At 56.0% G+C, this 25204-nt stretch overlaps 6 protein-coding genes across 6 annotated transcripts; all 6 read right to left on the bottom strand.

Annotated features, from left to right (window-relative positions):
• Positions 1–45: 45 nt before the first annotated feature.
• Positions 46–1710, bottom strand: LPMP_342780 (dolichol kinase, putative; the record flags this gene model as incomplete). Its single annotated transcript, XM_010704402.1, has 1 exon — positions 46–1710. One exon carries the CDS (start codon positions 1708–1710, stop codon positions 46–48), a length of 1665 nt encoding a protein of 554 aa, XP_010702704.1.
• Positions 1711–5341: 3631 nt separating this feature from the next.
• Positions 5342–9073, bottom strand: LPMP_342790 (leucine carboxyl methyltransferase, putative; the record flags this gene model as incomplete). Its single annotated transcript, XM_010704403.1, has 1 exon — positions 5342–9073. One exon carries the CDS (start codon positions 9071–9073, stop codon positions 5342–5344), a length of 3732 nt encoding a protein of 1243 aa, XP_010702705.1.
• An 819-nt stretch (positions 9074–9892) lies between these two features.
• Positions 9893–12865, bottom strand: LPMP_342800 (hypothetical protein; the record flags this gene model as incomplete). Its single annotated transcript, XM_010704404.1, has 1 exon — positions 9893–12865. The coding sequence occupies one exon, from the start codon at positions 12863–12865 to the stop codon at positions 9893–9895; it is 2973 nt and encodes a 990-aa protein (XP_010702706.1).
• Positions 12866–14647: 1782 nt separating this feature from the next.
• Positions 14648–16357, bottom strand: LPMP_342810 (hypothetical protein; the record flags this gene model as incomplete). The annotated part of the gene is made up of 1 exon (XM_010704405.1): positions 14648–16357. One exon carries the CDS (start codon positions 16355–16357, stop codon positions 14648–14650), a length of 1710 nt encoding a protein of 569 aa, XP_010702707.1.
• A 1422-nt stretch (positions 16358–17779) lies between these two features.
• LPMP_342820 (hypothetical protein) lies at positions 17780–18922 on the bottom strand (the record flags this gene model as incomplete). Its single annotated transcript, XM_010704406.1, has 1 exon — positions 17780–18922. One exon carries the CDS (start codon positions 18920–18922, stop codon positions 17780–17782), a length of 1143 nt encoding a protein of 380 aa, XP_010702708.1.
• Positions 18923–23371: 4449 nt separating this feature from the next.
• LPMP_342830 (chaperone protein DNAj, putative) lies at positions 23372–24811 on the bottom strand (the record flags this gene model as incomplete). Its single annotated transcript, XM_010704407.1, has 1 exon — positions 23372–24811. One exon carries the CDS (start codon positions 24809–24811, stop codon positions 23372–23374), a length of 1440 nt encoding a protein of 479 aa, XP_010702709.1.
• Between the last annotated feature and the right edge of the window lie 393 nt (positions 24812–25204).

The raw sequence follows: 25204 nt of genomic DNA on the forward strand, positions 1-25204 counted from the left end.
AAACAGAAGAACAGCGCCAGCGCTACAGTGTTAACACATCCACCGTCATGAAGAGCCCGACACAGGAGAAGGGAAGTTCTTCCAGGGAGACGTCAACGCACTTGCCATGGACCTTGCTGTGGTGGGGTTTGGTCGTGTGATGGAAGGGTTTACCCACAACTCCTTCACCGGTAGCAGTAGCGCGAACAGGTTGTTTACGGCCCCTAGCACGACCAAAGGCAGCTGCAGATTGTCAATGCCATCCACGAAGCACTCGGTAAGCGTGCACGCAGCAATCATGGTGAAGGAATAGCAGGCAGGGCCCGTGATTGGAACCTCAGCGATCGCGAGAATCACTCCCCAAAAGATAAAGCCGCATACTAGTCCGCCCAGGGTGCCAGTGGTCGTCTTATGCGTGATGGACGTGTTAGCTCGCTCTGTAAAGAGGGCGTTCTTTAAGTAGCGTCCGAGTGTGCGTCGCGAGCTCAGAAACAACGAGCTCCCAGTGATCGCCGCGCACGCGTCTACGATGCCAAGCGACACAATGCCAGGAATGATGTTGATGGAGAGCTCGATAATGGCTGGGACCGGCGCACCATCGATGGACAGTTGTCGGTAGCGCATCATGAGTGAGATGCCAAGGCCAATGAGTAGGTACACATGGGTGCGTACGACGCCATCGAGGTGCTCACGGTCGTCGATGTGGCGGGCCATGAAGCGTGAAATGTACTGAGAACCATACACATTGTAGTACCGCGCCACCTCTATGAGCACGCATAAGCTGATGGCGGTGGAGAACGCAAATGCCATGAATGGCGGATCAATCATCGTTGCCGGAGTGAAAGCGACGACAGCGATGAAGTGGAACAGCTTGCGGCGCACCGTCGGTCGTACTCGCATGGACACCACATCGACGAGGTACACCGCGAATGGTAGAAGCGTAAGCCAGCATACAAGTGTCCACATACGGAAGCGGCTGGAGACAAGGTACGCGTAGAGCCAGCGCAAGACGTTTTCCCGAAACTGATAACTAATGACGAGGCCAAGGATGAGCCCGACCACCGCATTCGACACCCAGAAGATGACGGTGATGCGCTTGCGGCTCACACAGCGCCGAGACGACTTAGAGTTTTTGTTGGTCGGAATAAGACACCATCTCGACAAGACGGAGACGAGTATGAAGATATAGATGGCGCACAGGATCATGCCGCGGCTCGCGATGTGCGTGTACGACGTTTGGTACCCTGGCGCGTTCAGCGACAGCACCGACTCGCGGCCGCCGTCGACGCTAAGGTTGTTGTTGACACAAATATCGCAGAAGTAAAAACCAACGAGGGAGCCGATGAGAATCGCCTCGTTGTCGCCGACGACGGGCAGTAGCTTCAAAAAGAAAACGTATCCAGACACGACGTACGCGATGGCGCCGAGAGAGATGACCTTATCCTTCACGATAAAGTAGACTACTGTAAAACCGACGACGGCGTAGAGGAGCGTCTCTACAATTACGTTGCGGTCACGTGGTGACTTCCCCCGCTTCTCAGCCTTTGCCGCGATCAGGGACAGGTAGGAAAGCAACGTGGACGCATAAAACAGAATCGGCGAGTGGCCGAGATGCATCGCGTGATCGAGGCAACGCTCCGACAAAAAAATAAGTGGCATCAGCAGCCGACTCTCACCGTGCTCAGACGTAAGGGCAATGGTGCAGAGAACAAGAATGCTGCACGCCTGCATCCGAAACTGCGCCTGCCACGAGATACACGCTAGCAAAAACGACCACAGCAGCAGCAGCGTCGATGAGTACGAAATTTCAATTCGCCTCCGAGCACGCTCTGCGCTCGCGTCCGCCGTTGCAGTGGAACGCGCATTCGACACTGAGTTCCTCACATCCGCCGCCGGCAGCTTGCGGAAGTACATGGGATACTTCATCCGAATTGTAGATACAAGTGTTCGGGTATATGGTGTCCCCACTGAATGTGGGATCGTGTGTGTGTGGGTGTGTGGGGGTGGGGGCGGAGGGGGGGGGGTATCGACCAAAGATGTGTGTGCAAGAATCCAGACAAGCAAAATCAAGTCATCCACAAGCTTCGGACAACAGAACAACAAAGGCGGCCAACACCGCACGCAGAGGCAACACAGGGGAGCGGATACGTTACGGCTTTCCCCCTTGGCTGCCGTACAGCACAGCTTTCGACTCGATGGGTGCCCAGAAGAAACTGAGATATAAAACGAACGACGCGGAAACGGCAATGAAGAGGAGAGACACCCAGAGCAGCAATCCATCAGGAAAACGACAGCAAGAATGGCGAGAGCGTCGCTGCCGCAATGCTTGCGCTTCTTGCGCCTCTCCAGAATACACCGAATAAGAGGAGGGAGACAGAGTTTACATCAAGCGATAAAAGCATGGCGCATTCCACTACGTGGTACCCAAGTCTTCCCGACAGGCCCGCTTCCTACTTCTGTGGCGGAGTAGACTAGTCAGACAGCCCTCCCCACTGGCGCCCTCGATACCGCCAACGCTCCCTACGCCATCCATGAGGATTCTGTTGTTTTGATGGCCTCACCAGGAAACACTACGCACGGAAAGGTAGACGTACGTATCCCTCCGATTCCCCCTCCTCCATTCCGTCACCCACGGATCCCGGCGTCGTGGCGCGACATCACGGGTGTAGGTAGGAGGAGAGTAAAGCGCTAAAAGTGATTCGGTTTCTCGAGCTCTGAAGTGAGTAAAAGAGAAAAGTAGAGGACGAGGCAAGCAACTGGAGTAGCGCGGCGAGTACGTTACCCCACTCCGCCACCTCATCCACTTTCTTTTCGACTATCCTTCCGTTTTATTCGCTCTTCGTGAACGTGCTGCAAGTCACTAAACAACACGCGTGCACACCAAATCCACAGAACGCCCTTTTGCCGGAGAGGCGACCTCAACCTCCGGTAGAAGGGCAGGGGGTGCGAGGAGAGAAAACATGTGAGCACACGCACGCGTAGAGGAACGCTTGATCGCTGGTTAAGACAGCGCGCCAGTGGAGGGAAAATGCGCGCGAAGAGGGATGTCAACGCGGCATACGCGAATCTACAGATGTGGAGATCAAATGCAGGTCAGGAATGCTATCAAGTAGCACCGGGGTAGGCTGCTTGGTCCTTGTCACTGTCGGTCACTGGCGGTGCTCTCTCACACGAGTCTCTGTAACTCTCTTCCTGCCCAGGCTGGCTGTCCTTCTCCCCGGACCCACTTTTCGCTTTCCGCTGTGGTTGTCGCCACAGTAACATGGTGCTGCCTGCGCTGATCCGTGCAGTCGCCAAAAAGCGCCCTTGGGGGAAGACAGGCGCGCTCCACACGACGAGAAGGTCAGTTGGAGGAAAGGCGCCCCCGTAGAGGGGCCAACAAGAGAGTAACTGTCAGTGTCGTAAACGACAAGACGGCGCAGGGAAGGAGAGAGTGAGAGTACGGGTGTGGCACGCAGCGAGCTGCAATCGTGAGGAGGAAATAAGTAGAAAAAAAACAGCGAGCCGAGAAGCAGAAATAACCGCCGCCAAAGACCGACCGACAGACAGAGAGAGAGCGCGTGTGCGAGTACGCGTGAGGTTGGAAGAGAAGATAGCGACACCCACCGTCCAGAGCAGCACATCCACACGGATAAAACATGCGCCAGCAGGAAGAAACGATGTGAGAATCCTCTAGGTAAAGGGGCAGAGGAATGGGTACGGGGGAGAAGAGAGACCAAGGAGAAGGCAAGATCGCAAAGGGAACTCAGTTCCACTGTGCCTCACAGACAGCGGCAGTAGCCTCACAACGCCTTCCAAGCACAAATGTGCGGCCACAGCCAAGGAAAGCGCACCAGTGCACCGACGTGCATACAACACCACAACAGAAGCGCAGAGAGAGTGTTCCACGAAGAAGGCCAGCACAAACGTGAAAGAGAATCCAAAAGGAGAAGAGCACAGAAATGCGAACAAAAATCCCCAGCGATAGTTGTCGCTTTATTGCTGTTGCTCTGATGAGACGTGAAGGATGCAAGACCCTGTCGGTGTTCCGGTAAAAATGGGTAGGGGGGGGGGTCGGGAGCAACAACAAATACACGCACTGGCATCCTCACCCTCGCATCGGCATCGCTACAAAACACCCAGACTGGCAGGCAAACCAATAAAGCGACCGGGCAACTCGATAGCGGGACCCCCGTAGATTGTGGCGCACTCCATAGCAAACAAAACGCAACGCGACCGCCACAGCAGGTGGGAAAAAAAAACGTCTCGTCACTTCCTCTTTGTCTCTTCTTTTTTTTTTTTGCGCTAGTGGCGTAGCGCCTGCGGTTCAGGCTGCGGTGCAGTTCGTTCCGGAAAGAAAAACAACCCCGTGTGCGCACGCAGAGCGCACGGCAGCGAAGTAACGTGGTAAGTAGAGCGGATGAACAACATGAGTGTCTCCAGCGCGCAGCTGCCCCTCACTAGTGTGGTGACCACATCGAGAAGAGAGATGCTTCTCTCTGGGAAGAAGAAGCGCTTACCCCTCATGCAAGAGAGTGAGCTGCCGAGGGCAGCAAGGGTGCTCGCTGCATCTGCAAAAAAGAAATGCACGTGAGCGCGTATTGGCAGATAGGGCTACTTCAAGCTAGCGTTTGTGTAGAGGCGGTATCGAGGAGGAGAAGGGTGTTTTGGGGGGTGTATGAAAGCGGTCCGACGCAGCAACACATCGAGCCCTGCAGCGAGCGCCTCACTACGTGGAGTGAGCATAAAGAAAAAGAGAGAGCGACAGAGCGACAAACGTGGGGGAAGAGAGCATGAGGGGTAGGAAGCAATCGTGAGAACGAGAGAGCGAGGTGAGGAGCACAATATTGCACATCCAAGCTCACGTACGGCACGGAACGCTGCGCAAAAGGCGTAAACGGGGGATTCAGCCGCCTTTCTATGTACACAGACACACACATACACACACGTACAACGACGGTCGTGATTTCCAGAACTCCAGTACCAGAGAGAGAGGGGAGGGTGTGACGTGGCCGGCCCATACCTCGACGCGTTAACTCGTCTCCCATGGAGAGAGAGCCATGCTAATTTGACCGCTGTGAAACCTCAATTCTTGCTCCGCATTTGAAGGAAGTCGACACCACCATTGGCATCGATGGCGATGGGAAGCGGGAGAGCAAGAGAGATGCGACTATCTCCTCCACAAGGAGAACACGCGTAAGAGAAGACGGGAAGAAATTAACTTAAGCGTCGGATTCAATGCTCTTTACGTAACGACTACATAGGAGAGAGGAAAAAGGGAGAAGGCATGTTGGGGAGAGGTACTGTGCGAGATGAAGAGAGTGCGCTAGAGAAAAAGGTGGAGGGGCGGCGCGGCCCTGTGCATGACACGCTTGATTAAGCCTCACTCCCTCTTCTTAGGCAGCGAATGCGATGCAGGTGTCTGAGTGTCAAAGCATGTCCCTGTGCCACGCTGCGCGTCGGCCACTGCCGACGCGGTACTCTCGAGATCCTGGAGAAAATGCCGCACCGCAAACTCAACGTAATTAGGTGGCAGTACCGGGGCGTCGGCAGCCGTTGTGAGTCGTGGGTTGGTCAGAACACAGCGGACAGCCGACTGAAGGTCCTCGCGAATGCGCGTCACTGCCAAGATGTCCTTGTTCCCGTAGAGGTCCTTGGCATCGTAGGCGGCCGTGTCGCTGAAATGACGATAGAAGACGTTGACGCTCATGTTGTATGGGGCCAGCATCGTCGCTGCGGCGCTTTCCACCGGCTCCACGTCTGGCAACAGCGTCGTAACATGGTGAAACCACATGGCAGGGAAGAAAAGCACGTCGCCCGGTCGCAGAATGACCTGCTGCGCCGCTCTGCAGGCTTCAATAAAGCGAGGGTAGCGCACGAGATCAGGTGCCTCCAGGTTGATCACCGCCGAGGAGCTACCTGTCACGTACAGGTTGTTGTACTCGCTCGGCGGGAACAGCACCACCCGCTTAGTACCGACTATTTGGCAGAGAACGTTGTCCAGTGTGTCATAGTGTGTCCACAGTTGCAGCGGCGGGGCGCTCATGCGCAAACAAGACTGATGCAGCCGCGGCTCAATGTATTCCTTTGCGCCCGGTGGCAACACAAAGTCCTTACCCAATGCCGGAAAGTCTGTCCACACGTTGGAACGCTCGTTCTTCATACGACTCGCAATAGAGCGGTAGTACCACGTTTCGCTTGGAGTCCCACGTGTCTTGCAAAAGAGGTCTGTCGCCTCCTCGGTGTGCTGTACGAGTTGTGCCAGCGTAACACGACGAAAGGAAAAGTTCTTACGCGCAAAGTCAAGAAGCTGCGACTTCTCAGCCACGTGCACAGAGACTGTGGTGTTACCTTCGGTCTCTTTCAAGTACGCTGAGGAGCCCCAGGTGCTCAGACACGCGCCAAGAGGGACGTTGCGAAACACAACGGGCTGCGTCGCCGCAGTGGCTGCCTCCAGAAACGCGGCCGCGCTGTAGTGCATCACCTCACGCACAGCTGGCCACGGCTTGGAAAGGAGTTCCTCGTACGAATACACGGGCTCTAGCGCTGTGACGGTTCTCCTACCATCGCCACGTCCGACATTCGAGCTGCAAGCAGATGGAAACCTCGGCCGCCACGCGCTCTCCTCGACAATGTCGCCGAGGAAAAGCAGCTGCGGTTTTGCGGCGAATGTGCCAAAGGAAAAGCAGGTGTAGCCGCCACCAATTACACCCACCACACCCTGGCCGAGGGTCACGCAGGAATGGCGCGACCACCACGGTGCATCGGCTGGGAGCGACACAGGGACGGCAACTGCAGCCGCAGTTTCACTACCTGTGTTGGACTCGAAAAGAGAGAATGGGACTAGCAGAGCTGGGAGTACGTGAGATTTCTCCGCCCAGCTGCTGCCTCCTAATATGAGGAGGTACTCTTGACGGTTCACGGTGACAGGAGTCAGTGAGTGAGCGTAGCGGCCTTCGCCGAGTCGCATCGGCACACAGAACCACTCCTTCGTGGAAAGTCGTAGCTGCCACAGATGCGGATTACACGCATCGCGCCCCAGCAGCACCCCGCCGGAGATAAGCACCGCATCAGACGAGAGTGCAATGGCCGCCGCAGAGTGCAGCGGAGGTGGCAAATGCCCGCCTGCCGCAGTGCAGTCCAGTGCTTCGTAGGAGATGGTAAAGCGTCGCATGCACACGGTAACCCGGAAGCACTCCAGCGCCACCGCGGCGTTGACACCAGAAGTTTTGCCGCCCACCAGTAGAAGTGTCGCCTTGTCTGCTGTGCCACCGAGATTCACCATGCTGTGGCGATAGCGAGGGGATGGGCGACACCGGTGCCTGTCGTCGCTACCTACACAAAGAACCCTCCAACGCGCCGTAACAATGCTACCAAGACTAACCATGTCCGGGACATCGAGGGTGAGCAGAAAGGCTTCGTTGGATGGTGCAGACGGATTTGAGCGGCCGCCCCAGACGAGGAACGTGCGAGGGGCCACGCGAGAGAAGGTGTGGAACACTAGTGGTGGAGGATGCGTCGTGCAGGCAGTTAGTCCGGCTGTTGCCGCGCCATCGCTCTGCTCGCCGGCAACCACAACACGCAGCTCCCCCTCTTGTAGACTGTGCACGTACACGGTGTTGACGCGCTGGTGCTGCTTTCCCGCCGCAAATCCGCCAAAGGAAACGAGAAGGCGGTCCCCGTTTGACAGAGGCTCGACGGCGACGCCGCCGTTGCCCCAGCCCTCAAAGCCGTAGCGTGCAGAGGGCCAATTGTGCAGGGTGCCCTTGATAGCCTCTGTGCCCTGCGGTAGAGACTCAACACCCGTGATGCATGCCACACCATCGACCGAGTACTCCATAAAGGCTGGGTGAGCCGCACAGCCGTTCGTGGCTACCGAGTCCCACACCAGCGGCGTGGTCGCCAAAGTGATGCCGTAGTGCTCGCACATTTCGCTCCACTCCTCTAACTCGTCAAAGTCCTCAAGGGCCTCTACGCGCCTCCGCTCCTCTCCAGCAAAACAAAAAGTTGAGATGCGGTAAAAGTCGGCCCACCACGCGCGACACATGCCAGCCGCGCATGCACGTCGCACCATGTGCGCTCCATCCGGACAGGACTGCACACCCAGTAGTGGGCTGTTCTTTTGGCGCAACGTGTTTTGCATGACGCGGCCGAAGCTGTCAAGCGGCGAGACCTGGTCGTACGCGATGAAGACGGCGTTTGGGAGGCCTGCGGCCAGAAGCGCAAGCAGCTGCGCCGCATCCTTGGGCGGCATGTACTGCATGACACACTCAGCATAGATGATGGTTGGGTTCGTTGCCACGAACCCCGTGGGGCCGTGCTGGTGGAGACGCGGGAGCAGCTCGGTGGAAGCGAAACGGAGATCGACGCCGACGGCGGAGTAGTGTGGACTACGGATTGGGCAGTCTGCGCTCTGCGGCCTCAGATGCCAGTCTTCTGGAAACGTCTGCGAAGGGGCGGCTGCCATGAGAGCTGCCTTTGCCATTAGTACTGCGGGGAAATCCACGTCGATGAAAAGCACTTCCCCTCCAGGGAAGGAAACGGGTGCGGACGGTGACAGTGACGAGGACGACGACGACGCTGACGCTCCAGCACATTTGTCGCCTACCGCAAGAACATCGACAGAGTCTAGCAGAAGTCGAAAAGCCAACGTGTCGTAGCCAGCTCCTAAGGAGAGAACCTGCACGGGCGGAGGGCACGGAGCACCCTCCAAGACTTCCGTCTGCCGCTCAGGTGCATCCAGGTAGCTCTTGACGAGTCGCACCACTAGATCCGTCATTATTGCCATGCGCAGGTGGTAGCCGCGGTTGATGAGTGGCGAGCGTCGTGAAGGCTTCTTCACAAAATGCCGCAGAAACTTGTCACGGATGTATCCCTGTGCCACAGCGGAGCGCTTACTGACGACGCTGTCGTCGTTCGTCTGCTGCACTTGCACGTCGACGCTGCCGTTCACCACTCTGATCCTCTGCGTCACCTTGCTCGCTTTCTTCTGCTTCCTACGCGACAGAGCTACCCCGCCATTAGTGCACTCGGAGGATGTTGAAGGTGGTGGGCTGGGCTCCTCTGTCGGCGCCTGAGGTGGCGCTGTCTCTGCTGCGTTAGGTTCGGTACTCATCGACTGTAACAAAACCTAATCAGTCACGATCTCGACTGTAGTTGACTGCTGTCGTCGGTCTGCGGTTGTAGCGGCGGGAGAACACCAGGAACGCGGCTGCATGCCCAATGACAGGAATCGGCGTTAGCGCCACACGGTGGTTCGCGCACTAGAACGAATAGACAATGTGCTTTGCAGAGCAAGTAAAGCAGAAAAAAAAAAGAAGTACTTCAGAGCACGAGCAGCAATCGACGAGAGCGCCGGGTGGATTGTCGACGTGTGTGTGTGTGTATGTGTGTTCGTGTGTGCGAAAAAAGGAAGCGAGGAAGGGAAGAAGGAACCGTCGGTCAGTTGCAGTTCTGTTGGGTCCTCCACTTGAGGACATGGGGAGAAGGGAAAAAAATCAAGTTCTAGAGCTCACCAGTTGAACGCCACTGCGCGAGAAAACCTCTCCGTGGTTCTCTGTGGCGTCTAGCGCGGTGCAGGAAACTCAACGTGTAGGGACTAACTTGCGACGCCAAAATGTCACTTTGCGCGACACCGATTGTCTCAGAGCAGAGCGCACAAAGCCTCCTACATCTGAGGTTCTCCACAAGTGAAACGCTGATAGACTCAATTCAGGGCATCTGTGACTGAGGCTACCACATTGAAACAAAACTCGATTGCACCGTGGAGCCGAGAAGGTGCGCTTGTGCTCAATCAGACCCTCCAATACACAACACTCACGCAGCAGCCCTACAACAAATGGGCGTCGCCACTTCAACACTAGAAAAGCCTTCGTTGTTGAGCCTATGCCCTCCGCTACAGCCCAGCCTCGACAAGGAACCCCCGCCGTTCCCGTCACCTGCACATAGACTCGTCGCTCTCGTCTTCGCGAGCGTTGCCGAACATGTGGTCCTCCATGTCTCGTACCAAAAGGTCCATTGCTTCAGCGTTTACTTCCTCATCCACATCTGACGATAGGCGCGCAGAAGTTCCACCATGCGCTAATGACGAAGAAGTCGCTGCGCCACTAGCATCCGCGATACTGTCCGACTCGACGTCTGCCGTGGTTAGCCCCTTCCACTTCAGCACTGTTTGTGCCAACTCGAGTTTGCCCGCTTTGAGCAGCAAACTACTCAGAATGATGCTTGTGTTGCGACTCAGGGCAAACCCCTGCCTCTCCATCTCGGCCAAAAGAAACGCAACTTTCGCATGCTCGCCGGCGCGGGCAAAGGCACTGACGCAGGCGTTGTAAATAAAGGCGGACTTCGGCAGCTTTACAGTGTCCAGCAACTCCTGCAGCTTGACGGTGTCTCGCAGGCGCGCGTAGATGCTGTACACCGACTCCACATCGCGCAGTCGGCACTCAGGGTGTGAAAGAAGCAGCGAGATGTACCGCTGCATCTGTTCCACGTTGCCAATTTGGCTGAAAGTGGAGGCGACGGTGGCAAGCAACCGACTGCTCAAGACAACGCTGCTGCCGCTCACCATCTCATCCACGAGTGCCTCGGCCTCGGTTGGCATACGGGCCCGGGCGTATGTGTTGAGCAGCACAACGTAGCCAAACTCCTCCATCGGAATCCCACGTTCCTTGCGCTCCTCGACAAGCTCCAGCAGGTGCTCGAACCGCTTTGCCCGGCCGTAGCCCTCGAACAAAATGTTGTACGTCACTGCATTCTCGTGAAAGCCTTCACGCTTTAGCTTTTCGCGCACCGTCTCCATCTTTGCAACGTCCCCACACTTTGCGTAGGCATTCATCGCCTGATGGTACGTGACCAGCGTTGGCACGGCGTTGGTCGACTTGGACATTTCATCGAGGATCGCCTCCATCTCGGTGAGTCGCCCCATCTTACCCAGCATGTCCACGACCGTCGTGGCAGTCACTGGATTCGGTGGCACCAGCTTCATCATGGTGTCTAATATTTCCTGCACCTTCGCCATGTTGTTGAGCGTCATGTACACGTCCAGAAAGCGGTTGTACACCGGCATCGTCAGAGTCATTTTACTTTTGAGGAGGTCCGCCCAGCACTGATCCACCGCGTCCACGTCGCCGAGCCTCTCGAACGCCGACGCCATATCGGCAAAGAAGAGCGGCGTGTGAATCTGGTTGCTCGTTAGCGCCCTGTGCACATAGTCACGCACTCCTTCGATGTCCTGGAAGTACGCCAGCGAAGTGACAATGACACTGAAGAGGCGCTCAGTCAGCGGCACCTGCTTCGCCTCCATCTCCCTCAAGACGGCGTTGAACTGCGTGCGGTCGCGGTGCTGCGTTGCATTGCGCAGCAGCACGCAGTACACATTCGCTGTCTTGTGCGGTAGCCGAGCCATGAAGGCCTGCATCGCGTCAGTGCGGTCATTCATTGCGTAGTGATTCAGTACCTCTGCTTGCACTGCCTCGTTGGCGAGGAGGCCGCACTGCTCAGCATCTTGCACGATCGCATCGCTACGGACAATGTCCTTTGGATAGCAGCGGAGCATTTGCACGATGAGCGCTGGGCTCATGTTGTACGTGGCGCCCTTTGCCGCCTTCTGCTTTGCCTCTCGGAAGAGCTCCTCCACCTTGGCGTGGTCGCTGAGCGCGTGAAAGACGCGTACCAGCGTCGGGTACATGGAGCCGTCTACCTGCATGCCCCTGCCGCGCATCTCCGTCAGGTACTTCTCCACGAGTCGGGGATAGTAGCGGCCGAGAACACGAAAAACGTTTAGGTATGTTTGCGTCGTGTGATACACCTCTTTGCGGGTCATTTCCTCCTTCAAGGCGACGACGTCGCGCAGATTGTACGCGTGAGCGTACCACCTCAGCATCTCATCGTAGAGTTTGTGGTCCTTTACGACACCCGCCTTGTCGAGCATGTCAAAGGCTTTGCGCATCTCTTCAAATCGCCCCAAAACCCCCAAACCGCGAAGCAGCGACGACGCGAAGAGGGGGTCGAGGTCGTCCATTGTCTCGTTCGCGATGGCGTCCTCCACCATGCGGCGGAGGTGCTGCACCTTTTCCAGCATCACGTCATCGCCAGTTTCATGGCTACGCGCCATAAGCTCGCTGGCCTTTGCGATGACAGCCGAGTCGCCCGCCATTCCAAGCGATACACGGTTGAGCTCGGCACACAATGCTGCCTCGACTCTGTATACCTCCGCCATCGACGTCACGCTGCTTTCCTGAAGCCGTGATCGCACAAGGGCGCCGACAGCGGGGTCGGAGAGTGTGAGCTCATAGTCCTTAGCAAGGCGGACAACAGAGTACAGCGCGGCATTGCTGCCACGACTCGCAATCGCCGCGTGCGATACCATAGCGTTCAGGTCGATGTCGTCCTTCCGCTTTGCGATGACGTCCTCAATCACTCGCTTGGCAAAGTCGACAACGTCCTTGAAGTAACCTGTCATCCCCATGCCCTCCAGAACGGCGCAGTAATCGTTTGTGGTGATCTTCTCTTTCGGGATTGACTCCCACAAGGCGACGCTTTCTTCTCGTTGACCACTGAATTGATATGCCAGTACCGCCATCACCTTCATCTCGTCGTGCGCCTTCAGTTCCTCGGCCATGCTGCGCATCAGCTCCTTGGCGCTTTCGCGCTTGTAGGACTCGTATAGATACCTCACAAAGGGGAAAGTGATCGTCACCCCGTACTTGCGAAACCGAATAGCAGCGCGAAAGAGAAGGTGGGCCATGTCACCCTGACGTAGGTCCACGCACTCGCGCATGAGACTCTCCATGATAGCGGTGGCGTCTTCGGGATGCATCTCTTTGCGCTGCAGCCTCGATTGAAGTGAAATCATAAGGTATGTCACAGCATTCCGGAACTGGGCGATGCGGCGCCGGGAGTGAAGCATTGACTGTCGGATGTGGCGCGTGACATGGCGTGGCTTGCTCGACAGCACCGAGGCCAGCGCTGCCTCGTCTTCACTGGAGAAGGGTCGGTAGTACAACGCCAAGCCAGACGCCGGAGAGCGCAGCAGAGTCCTCGAAGGTACTAGGACGGCGTAATGGCGAGCACCTGCAAGCCCTACCAATGTTGTGCCAGATGACGTAAGCGCAGCTGTGGTGCTGGATGAGCCGAGCAGAGAGTGCATGGATGCACACACAGGGCCACCGCTGCGCAGTCGCCGAGTCAGTAATCCCTGCCCAACAACGCAGGCGGTGCGCGGCATCCTCAACACAGTGGAAGGGGAGGGGGGGTCAGGGAGTTAATTATGGGGCGTACTAGTCGCGACGTCATGTAGTTTGCAAAAAGGGAGATTAGAAGGGGGGCGAAGAAAGAGGCTCAGCAGCAGGTCCACACGTTAAGATGCATCTGGCGTGGTGACAGTTGTGTGCGCTTGGCATGTTCGTTGCATCAACCGTTCCCGTGTTCAGAGGGTGCGTGAACAGCAGAGAACAAGTGTTGCTGTCCACCAAATACCATAATTTATCGTTGATACTCCCAATCTGCTATATGCCTCTGGACTCAGTGACAGTGCTTCCCGTTTGCTGCAGCAGTTTCGTTCATCATTAAGCATGGTTATGTAAGGCTCAGATGTCATTTTAAGAAGTGGGTAGCTCCACGCACCCCGTAAACAGCTACGGCACGTGGGAGAGAGAGCAGCCAGGTGTAGAGAGAAGGAAGGGATTACAGACATCGACTGGTAGACACGAGAGGTGAAAGGGGGAAGAGAACGACGTCCTCCTCATTTTGTCTTGCTCTTGTTGATGTTTCTTTCGTCTCGTTGGGTATACGTTCCTCAATATGGCAGAGATACACCCGATAGTGCAGAGGTAAAAAAAAAAGAGATAACAGACAAGAGTGTGGTGGTAAAACAGGCAGGAGGCAAACACGAGGGATAACTGGAAGGAAAAGGCGTAGAGAGGAAGTGGGCGTAAGCACAACAGAAGCCAGAAAGAGCAATAGCTTTGACCGAGGAAGCAGCACCTAACCACATTAACGCACAAACAGTCACCACCATGAGGGAATACTAGCCTCCACTCAATTACACGCTGCACATCTAAGTCTCGATTTCTTTCCTTCAGGGCAAGCAGAGGAGCGGGGCTTCCTTATCGAGTGAGCTCACAAGACACAGTAAGTCACGAGAGAGGGAGAGAGTCGTCACGCTTACAACGCTCTAACAATACACACATGCCCAGAGAAAGGCAAAGAAGGGGAAGAGAGGAAAAGGGCCACCGCAAAGGCAAAACCAGAAGACATTAGGCACACCGCTCAATTTGTACGCGCACGCGCCATGCGCACATGAAGGCGATCAGACGCAGCACCATCCACGCAAGACACCAACGGAAGGAGAAAAAGAGCCCACGACAGAATGTGTGCAGACGACGAAACGAAAAAAAACATCAACCATCCCCCCCTTCCCCCCTCCCCTCTCTCTCTCTAACTGTGTCAATGCATACACACACAGGGAAAGAGAGCGGAATAGAGAGAAGGCAGAAAACAAAGGAAGAACTAAGAAATAAGTTATATATAGGAAGAGAGAGGGGGAAGAAACGTCACCGTTACTCCGTCGAGCGGGCGCACAGGCATGCAAGGCCAAAAACAGTGTGTGGCCCTTGTGCGCCAGCCAACAGGCAATGTTGAACCACATTGAACGATACCTGGCTCGCATGAACGCTATTATCGACCACTCTCAGCAGGACAAGGACTTGGGGATACAAGTCTCGGTGGAGGAGGACGTCATGGCGGAAACGGAGACAGTAAACTCACGTACGCCGTCCTCCGGTGGCGCGTGCGTCGACGGCATCTCAGTCATCATCTCGTCAGTGATCACAGGGGCCTCGGTCGAGGAGGAGCGGTAGCGGTGCTGCAGAATCGCCTTCCCCATACGGCAACCCGGGTAGTAGCTGTCATCCGTCTCTTCTGACAGGTCGGACCCGCACCAGCGGGAGCACAAGCACCTAATGAAGAGACGTCCAACGCCGAGCGGATGGCCACCAAAGCCGTGCACGGCGGCAGTGAAGCCGTTGAAACGTTCTTTGCTACCAAAACAATCTTCGTACTTTTCAATAAATCCTCCGCCATTCCTTTCTTCCATCGTAAGGGCCTCGTAGTGCTCTGGGAATATGTCACGCTGCCCGCGCACCGCGGCGACGATGAACTCATTGTCCATCCAGTCGTTAGAGTTGGGTGAGTCAAGTGCCCGCCTGACCTCCTCGATCAATACGGTAAAGCTCTGGGTGCAAAGCAGCCTCTCAAAGAAAACGTGCGTGCTCTCGAGCACCCCCTCGTTGCGCACGTACCGGCGCTCCCCCTTCAGCACAATCTCGCCGAAGAGAGAGGCGTAGTACGTAAGAAACAAGCTGCATAGGTCCCGCACCGTCTGGTCCTTCGGGTGCCGCATCCGCAGTATAGACAGCCCCGTCCGCAGCGCGCTGAACTTGCCGGAGTGTGGCAGACGATCGCGGGTTTCGTTGTGGTAATCGACACGCTCACAGACGCCGCGGGGGTCGAGGCGGACCACCACTACCGAGTCGAGGGGTACACGCGTCAGCTGCGGTATCTGGGACGTGAGGATTCCGACCAAGTATGGCGGCGGCGCGGCCAGCACGTCGAGCAGCGCGGTTGGAAGAATCGGAATGAGGATGTGCAGCCAGTCAAAAGGGGCAACGAGCGCCTGCAGCGACATGACAACATTTGAGACAATCGAAAAGTTTGGCCCCACAATGATGATGTGCTTTTCCAGCATGAGGTCCGCTAAAACGGAGAAGAGATCGTCCATGTTGGGAAAGATGACAAGCATGTCGAGCGGCGCCGTGTCAATGAAGGAGCAGAGGCGATCATAGGGCCGATTAAAAGTCAAGCCGAGATCCAGCGGGGTGTTGAACATGCCACCTGACGGCGGCGTGGAGCACTTGCATAACGCCTTCACGAGCCTCCGTCCACCTTCGTGTCCATTGGCGACAAACAGGTAGGCGAGTCGGTAAAAGAAGTTGCACCACGGATATGGCGAGATGGTCACAACTGCCTCGCCGTTCACGAAGGCTGTCGTGTGGCCATACTCACGAACGCCTTTGCTATCTGTCAGCACAAATGTGTAGCTCAGCTGGTCCACCGTGTACGAGGTGCCGGCGTTGGCCATCGCGAATTTGCCTAAATTGGGGTACCGCAATAGAGATGCAGCCGGCGTGTACGGGTAGGACCACGAAATACCTACCGTCTCCTCCCCGCTCGCCTGCCGCTCCAGCCGCAGTACGAGGAAGCAGTTGATGCAGCTGTGTGCATGGCCTTTGTTGTAGAAGATTTGTGACTTGGAGGTGAAGGCGGTGTCCTCCCTATGGTATTTCACAACGGAATCCCTCAGCTCCTGGAATTCAGAGTCCAGGTCAACAACAGCCCCCATGGGTTCCGCCTCTGTGTTTTGTTTGGGAGACTCAAACAACACGACACACAGCGAAGACAATTTTCGTCGCAGGGGAACAGCGGTGAATGGAAAAAAATAAAGAAAAAAGTAAAGACAGGAGCAGGAAAAGAGATGGGTGCGTGATGACGCTGTCGACAGTTTCCCACCGCAACGTGTCCCGGGGTGCCACCCCTTTCGGAACACACTTGCACGGGGCCCCTCCCCTCGTTCCCACCGAAGAAAGAAGGATCACACGCACGCGCACACCAAACACTCAACGAAAAAGCTCCTCTTTTATTGCCACAAAAAGCGGTGGCGGCGAGAGGGGGGGGGGAGCCGGCAGACGAAGCGCTTCTTCTCACCCTCGCCTGGCGGCGTCGCCACACGCGCACCCCACGGTGATGAAAGGGCCCCTCTCCCCCTCCCCTTATGAAAGCGTGCGGCACTGCGAAACCGCGCCCAAACCCAGGAAACCACTGGCAACAAAGAAGCAAAAAGGACACACGGAGAGAGGAGAGAGAGAAAGGGAGGTGGTGAAGGCGAAGTCACAGTGAAGCGGCTGCACGTCGTGCTTGATACGCGTGCTTCATTTGGTTTCCTTGTCCTCCTTGTGTGATGAGCTCCCCACCTCTACCTCTGTCACGCGTGTTGCCCGTCTTGGCACCTCGTATTTCTTATTCTTCTCTGAGTGACGGCAACTGCCTCCGTAGCGATACCTTTCTTGTGATGTGTAGCTCGCAAAGGAAACAAGATCAACGTAAGGCCATCTCACACAATGGTATGTATGTATACATACATACATATATATATATATATACGTGTGTGTGTGCATGTGTGTGCATGTAGATATAGCGAGGGCAGGGCAGGGGAGGGGATTGGGATACAAAGTAACAGGAGAGGAAATCAACACGAAGTATACCAGTGCATTGAATCACGGTGTGGCACCAGCACCACCCACACACAGAGTGCCTTTACTGGTTTGGTATTAAGCAACAAAAGTGCAGGCAGTGCAGGTATGAATTAACAGGAGCTGTCGCGCTCCAGCTCCCCTTCCACTTGCAATTCTCATGGAAGGAATTGAAGGGCAAGGGGAAAGGGCGTGCACTGTGGCAAAGCATAGCTGATACGGACAGCTCTGCATCATGTGGTTTGTTTCGGAGTAGAGGGGACATGTGCACTATATCACACGAACGCGACACAACGGTGGCCAACTTCAAGCATACAAGCAAACCTGAAGATTTGTGAGCATACTCAGAAGAGCGATCAACTGTTCAAGGCGCTTCCCCTAGCTCAAAGGGGGTGGAGTAAGGAGGAGGGTCTTCTCCTGAGATATAAAGGGTCTGTCTGCAGTTTTCTTACCCCTGCATCTTTCCCAACGCAGACACGCGCGCACATTGGCGCGCATGGTATGCTTAACAGAGGTCACGTCGTCGGAAGCGCTTCTTGGGCCGCGTCCGTGTTAGTTGATGAAAGCGAGGAGGATGCCGGGAGTGTGAGCCTGCGTTCCTTCTGAATAGCCTCAATCTGGGTCTCGAACTGTGTGTTCATAGGGTGGTCCTCGCGGCCCCGCTCGAGCAGCGCCACTGCCTTCTCCAGACGGCTCAGCTTACGCAGCGCGTAGGCACCATGAAGGTAGCCCTGCACATTTCCCGAGGTCTCGACCGCCAACTGTGCGCAGTGGGCAGCCTCCACAAACTTCTTTTGGTGCACGAGCAGACCCGCTTTCAGCCCCAGCAACCCACCGAGACGGGACGCCTCTTTGGCGTAGGCGATACCAGCGTCAACACAGCGTACGGCGTTGCGCATGTCGCCGCAGTGCAAGTTCGCCATGGCCAAGCCAGCAGCCACTTTCACAAACATTGTAATATCCATGGGCTCGTATTCGTCCTTGGAAGCCATAATCACACTGTCCGCACGCCGCCGTGACGGCGAGGAAGCCTTGTCGTCTCCAGGGGTTGAGTCGCTAGGTGCAGGGGACTCAGGCCCTCCTGAAGTCGCCGCACCACTGCCCAGATCTACACTTGACGTGGGGTCGTGCCCAGCTACTGCTACCGTAGGTGCTGCCTTAAGCGCATGGGCTTCTGACGCGGAGAGCAGAGGAGCTGGTATTTTGGCTGAGCAGCCGTTGCGCTCCACCTCCTCAATCATGGCCCGAAAGTTGTCTGGAAAACTGGACACGAGTTCATGCGCCTGCTCCCCAGCCGACAGTGCTGAAGAGTTGGGGTACAACAAGTAACTCAGTGGCCTCTGTGCGATCACGTCCTTTACGCCGTATTCGAGCAACAGCCTGTTGAGGTGTGGTGCGATGTTTGGGGTGGGGCTCTTGTTGTCCATCTCTTGCAGGATCTTGTTGCCCAGCTCGACGATGATGTCGCGCGATGTGCTCTCCTCGAGTACCGCGTGCTGCTCGACAAGACTCTCCTCCAGTACCTCTGGCACGTACTCTTTTACTCGCTCATCGCGCGTTTGGGGTTTGCGCCACAGATTCGTGAAGAAGTCCGTCTTGTTCACACCAAAACTCAGCGACGGGAGAAGTGCTGCCAGCGTCTTGCTAGTTTTGAGCATGATATTGATTCACCACCATGCAGTGGAAGGCAACAATAATTTTATCGCTGTGTACGCGTGTGCATCCGTTTGAAGGAGAGGGACATGGAGAGAAAAGAGTCAACAGAAGCAGAGCTCGAGCCGGTGAGTTCGCCTGTGCCCGATACCTGTGAAATCATGATCCTCGCATGCTGGCCACTCAGCGAGGCCTCCACGTGGCTTTCCGGAAAGCGAATGGGTGGAAGAGAAGCGACGGACAGAGAATGACATCCCCCCGTTGCACAGCAGTGAGGTGCACACATTTGTGGATGAAAAGGCTCAGGACACAAAAGGCGAGACCAGTTATGTTGTTTTGGTCGAATCCCCTCACGCTAAGAACATTCCATATTTTGCACGAGTGCTGAAGCGCTAGTGTCCGGTACTGTTGGTGCTTCCACTGCTGACTTGATAGTTCACGTATTCGCTCCACGCTTTTTGCCTTTTTACACGCGAGAAGCGGGGAAAGCAGTGCAAAATGTCAGCGTAAACGTCTCTCTTCCGCTCTGCACCACGCGCGAGAGCCGCCCTCGCAGAAGCAGGTCGACATACGTGTCGATCCACAGTAAACACCAGCAACGCGCCCGCTTCCCAGGGGCACCTCATATTGTCAGTTTAGTGCAGCGCTCCGTATGGTTTGTGGGATTCCGCGACTCTGATCTGTCCCTTGTGAGTCCGCACCATGGTCAAGCGCCGCCTTTTCTCTGTACGGCGATGAGATGCCTCACGGAGCAGTTGGTGAGTGCGTCGGCAGATATGCGTGCCCACCGCAGACGCGCAACTACTGTAGACACCACCTCACAGTGTATCACACCGGGAGAAGCTGCATTTGAGCTTTTCGGCGACGCGGTGACTGGCACACGGAGGAGACAACCCACACTTGTCATCGCCGTCGGCACGCCAGACCTTCATGCTACCTCTGTACGTGTTTTTCTCAGCAACCCCCTCCTCCCCTCTCTGCTATCACGAGTAGATACTGCGCTTTCTGCTGAAGGGTAAGAGAACAAACGCTAACACATTTCGCGCTGCTAAACATGGGTGAGCAGGTCCGCCTCTGTTAAGGGCCGCACACTCAAACAAAAGAGAGACAAGACGCGACATCGGCAAGTCGGAGAGGGCTGCGTGCGCTTTGGCAAATCATGCGTGCTGTTCACTGGAATACAGCCATCCGATACAGTAGAGACGCCGTCTCTCGTGGAGCTCCTTGGTGGAGTCTCAGCAAAGAATACCAAGAGAGTAGAAAAGAGCGGTCATGGGCTGACCCCCATCGTCTACCTTGCCCACGGACAAGCAAGCCTCTTCGTTTTCGCCCTCAGCTTTCTCCAGAGACAGGCCCCGGTCTCGCAGCGCAGCGAGCCGCACCACGTGCGTCTGCCGCTTTCCCACCTTCCAACACAAAGTCTCCCCTGTGTCGTGAACGATCTGATGACGCTCCACGTGGTGGTACAAGACCTCCGAGTGGATCATGGAAAGAAAAGTGCGCGGGACACGATATCGGACAGAGACACCTGCAGTGACGCAGCTTAACGCCTTACCCCTCGGGCATGCCTTTCTTCGACGAGGGTTATGGCCTCGTTTCGGACGCGATCGGCTGCGGTCTCTCACTCCCTGTAGCAAAGAAGAACTGAGTGCGGTTACAGGCGGGCTCTCTAGTGCCCTAGACACTGACGGGAAATACCAGCAAGTCCTGTGAGGGTGAGAATGCGCCAGGAGATGAAGGTGCAGCACAGTCATAACGTAATTTCTAGAAGGAAAAATGTCAAAGGCCCCTGTGTACGACACACACGTGGCCTTTTGCAAGGTGCGCACGTCGAGTCTGAGGGACTCCACAATGCAGCTCATCTCGATACGGTCTAAGATGCTTGCACAAGCGGACAGCTCTTCTAGCGCCACTGTAGTGCTCGGGTGCAGTCCATGGCATCCGGAGCTCTTGAGAAGGTGCATCCCTTCCCGCTGAGTCGTCGGCGGAAAAAAAAAAAAACCCCATCCGTCGGAGCTTTCGGCATCCCATTAAGGCAACCATTCCCACTCGAAGAGGCAGCCGCTAAAACTCGCGATGAAACACACAGCTTACTCTCGGCACGACGTTGGGAGTGAGTTATGCCCTTGTTTTCGGTGACGGCAAACACACAGAGACAGGTGGTGACAGCTGCAGTGCAATCATAGTGGCCTTCAAAGGAGCGAACGGCGATGCTACCATTGCGCCCGCTCGTGAATGCGTGGCGCCTATCGCTGCTGAAGAGCGTTTTGGTCAGGGGAGTGACTCGTGCTGGCATTACCCGTCTAATCCGAAGTCACTTCCCCGCCACTGCATGTAATACAGCTTTCAGCCATGCAACGCGTGCCACTCTTTAGCGCGTGGGTGGCGCATACAGGTCCCAATGCTGTCGTCTGTCCTCGTCTCCATCACCTGGTCCAGCCGCTGGAACTCGAATGCGGCTACAGAGATTGCATACTCCATCTCGTGATTCACCTCGCAAAGGGGTATTAGCAATGATCCAGAACAGATGCTTGTTGGGTGTCTACTCCATCGTTGACGCCGTCCCGCTAGCTGTGAACGACAGCGCACGGGCTTGGCGTGCCGGATTTCCTGTGCAGCTAAGCCGCGGGCACGGCAGCCCCGCACACGCAGCTGGATGACTGTCGCTTATTCGCAACGATGTTCACCAAGCCAGAAAGTGCCTCTCGCACGTGGCATCCCATAGCGAGCCGCGTGCAATTGTGGAATCAGGCGTCGAACAGGGCTGGGCAGGTTCAGGTTGTCGTCGTCGTCGGAGATGGAGACGGAAATGGCAGATGCGGCGGCCGATTTCGGCACCACCTCGGAGGTTTTAGTGCCATTCACGCCTTTGTTCATTGTCGGCACATGCCAGCAGTGCCAAAACGTCAGTTTTACCACAAACGGCTCGACTCACACGCACGTGCAGCTCGAAGAAGAACTCGGCAGGGACGAGAGGGACACGAGAAATGTCCTTGCAGAAGGCCTTTATCACTGTTGCGATCGTGTTCATGCAAAGCTTATTCAGTGGAAAACGTTGAGCTGCGGCAAGCGAGTAGGTGACCTCACACCGATACCCCGGTTGTCAACCCTTCACGCGGAGGCCATCGTCCGTCGTGGCAAAGCAGCAGAGCGCATCAATACTTGCAGCGTAGGGGTGAACACGTATGCTAGTGTACCCTAACCCTCCCCTTTTCGAAAGAGTAGGTAAAGCAGAAACCAGAGAAGGAGCTAAACAGAAGCGTGGGATGAGGACAAGGGTGGAGGTGGTCCACATGCCAGACGCATTCCATCGGGTCTGCAGGTCGCTGGTGTGCAGCAGTGCGAAGAGTTGAGCAAGTGTGGGTAAGAGAGGAGAGGGAAGTATTGAAGCAAGAGTTCTGAGCGCTGAGGAGCAGGTGGTGAAGCGCCGGCGCACCCTCGCTCTTCGCACATATCGACGCCATAGCGGCGTTTAAAAAGGAGGGGGGGAATCCAATTCGAACCACATCGAGTATGCTTAGCTGCAGACTGGGGACAGGGAGAAGACGGTCGAGAAAACCAGCCAGCTCTGCTGTCCTGTTTTGTCTCCCAATGGCCTCTTTCCCTGCGATTCAGCTACATGTGAACAAAGCACGCATACACACGCATACACACGCATACACACGCATACACACGCATACACACGCATACACACGCATACACACACAGACAGACACAGACAGACAAAAAGCGTACTTCTCTGGCTTCTCTACTTCTTCTCCTTGCACATTCAGAACAGTTTAGGTAATAGATGTGAAGGCCTGCCACGGTGGTGCAGGACGGTGGAGGCGTATAGCAGGCCTTGTCTTTAGGAAGATCCGGAGAGAGAACAGGAAAAGGAGTGAGGTGGAACGGAGAAACATTTAAAAAAGCGTCAAGAGAAGGAAGAAAAGCGACCAAGGAAGTTGCACCCAACACCAACAACGAGGCAACACAAAGATGGAAATCGAAACACTACAAACAATTACACGAGTGTCTGTCAAAGACGTGACAAGCAAGGGAGACACGAAGTATAGCGCCTCTGACGCGCAGAGGTCACGATCGCATCTCCGAGCGGCCGCGCAGCCAAGCCCCTTCCCTCACACGCACACACACAGACGCTCGCATGCAGGTAGGGGTAAGGGTGAAGGGGAACGAAATCGCACACCGTACAGATGTCCATGAAAGCGGAGAAGAGATCCCAGTACGCGGCAGCACCGGGCCGGAACAGGAAGCGTAAAAAAACGACCCTCAAACACGCACGCAAATAAGCCATCCCATCTATGGCCTGTTACTCGGCGAGCGGAAAGTACGGGTGGGTATGATGTTTACTTTTCTCAGTCTCCCTCTCCCACTGCCATCCTCCCTTCTTAGCTGGTCTCAAGAGCGAAATCCTACAGACAGATGCTTAAAAAAAAAGAAAACAAAACAGGTCGTTACTGTGTCGCACACTCCACCTGTTGGGCACCACCACCAGGCGCACTTCCTGCGGAGCGGCGAGAGCTGCCACCGCTACCGCCGCTGTAGCTACCACTCTCTTGCGAGGCCCACAGGCTACGCTTCTGCTCCTCCAGCTGCTCACGAGACTCGCGCATCACCCTCGCCCTCACGGTATTGCCTGGGGACGCTGATGCATCTCTCCCGGGTGCGCCAAAGGCGCTTTTGATGTTCTCCTTCTGCTCATCGTTCAGCTTGTTGGGCATCTTGAGGTGGGTGAAGATGTAGATATCACCGCGCTCTCCGGAGGTGCCAGGCAAACCCTCTCCAGTTATCTTGATCACCCCTTCTGGCTTTAAGACTTGATCAGCCGTCGTTTCAACGTTGACCGTGCGGCCGTCAAGTAATTTCAGTGGCATATGCAATCCCAGAAGCGCCTCCTGCAGCGTCACGTCCTTATTAACAATGAGGTCGTTGCCGCGGCGCTGAAAGACACGGTGGGGACTCAGCTCGACATGCAAGTGCATGTCTGCAGGCGGCGCCCCAGGTATCGTGCCGCCCTCGCCGCGCACTACGAGAGTCACATTCGACGGCACGCCGGCTGGAATCTCAATCGTGACGTCCTGCGATACGGTGCGGTAGCCCTTGCCGTGGCACTTAGGACACTGATCCTCGGGCTTCGCCATTGAGCCGGTCCCGCGGCACCGCGGACACTCGGAGATCGTCTGCTGCACCATGCCGGGTCCCATCCGGTGTTGTTGGACTACGTGTCCGGAGCCGCTGCACTGGGCACACTTGGGCTTCTCTGTCTTGCTTTTGCTGCCGAAGCCATTACACTCTGAACACACCTGCGGGCGGTTCACACGCATGGTCTTGGTCACGCCCTTGTACACATCCTCCAGAGTCAACCGCGTGCGCACCTCCAGCGGCTGGAGGGTAGGCGTTCCCTGACGACCACCAGGACCTCCGCCGAACATGTCGCCAAACCCGCCCATCCCACCCATTCCGCCGCGGAAGAACTCGGCAAAGATATCCTCAGCGGAGCGTCCCCCAGCGCCGAAGCCGCTCATGCCTGGGCCACCCATGTTTGGGTTTGTGGCCGCCTCGGAGCCATACTGGTCATACACCTTCCTCTTCTCGGGGTTACTAAGTACTTCGTACGCCTCGGCCACCTCTGCAAACTCCTCCTTGTTCCCGCCCTGGTCTGGGTGGGTCTCTAGCGCACGCTTCCGGTAAGCCTTCTTAATCTCCTTCAAGTCGGAATTTCGATCTACGCCGAGGGTCTTGTAGTAGTCCTTGTTGCCGCTAGAGTACAGACGGACGGGGGTGGTGGTGGAACAGAAGGTGCTGGAGGCGGTAGATCCGGTGAGGACAGACGCGCTTGCACTGAAGGCGCATGCTCTTCTGCGTGTGGCCAACGCCGAGAGATGGCGGAGCATGGCAAACTGCAAGAGACAACGTAGAAATTTCAGACCGAGAAAAAGTGATGTGAGAATGTACACGACAGCGTCTCTCTGGAGGAGGAGTGCACTGCGGGACCGCACAGCGAGGAAAGCGGGAAGGGAATCGAACAAAGATGGCGCTGTGGATTCTGTAAACGATGAGAATGCCAAATGAGCGCGGCCGTCACGACTCAGAAATGCTTCAGCTTCTGACCTCCCCTCCTTTCCCCGTGCTGCGTGCCCAACTTTGATTTCCGTGCGCTTGAAAATCACCCAAAGCCTCCCCACCGGGTCGTCTTCCAGCCTCAACAATAGCTGCACAGGGAAAGACTGTCGTTTGTTCCTCCACTTACCAGGCAACACACAGGAAGAAGGTGAAAAAGACTGGGC

This window comes from Leishmania panamensis, assembly GCF_000755165.1.
Source record: "Leishmania panamensis strain MHOM/PA/94/PSC-1 chromosome 34 sequence".
In the NCBI taxonomy this organism is placed as follows: Eukaryota; Euglenozoa; class Kinetoplastea; order Trypanosomatida; family Trypanosomatidae; genus Leishmania; species Leishmania panamensis.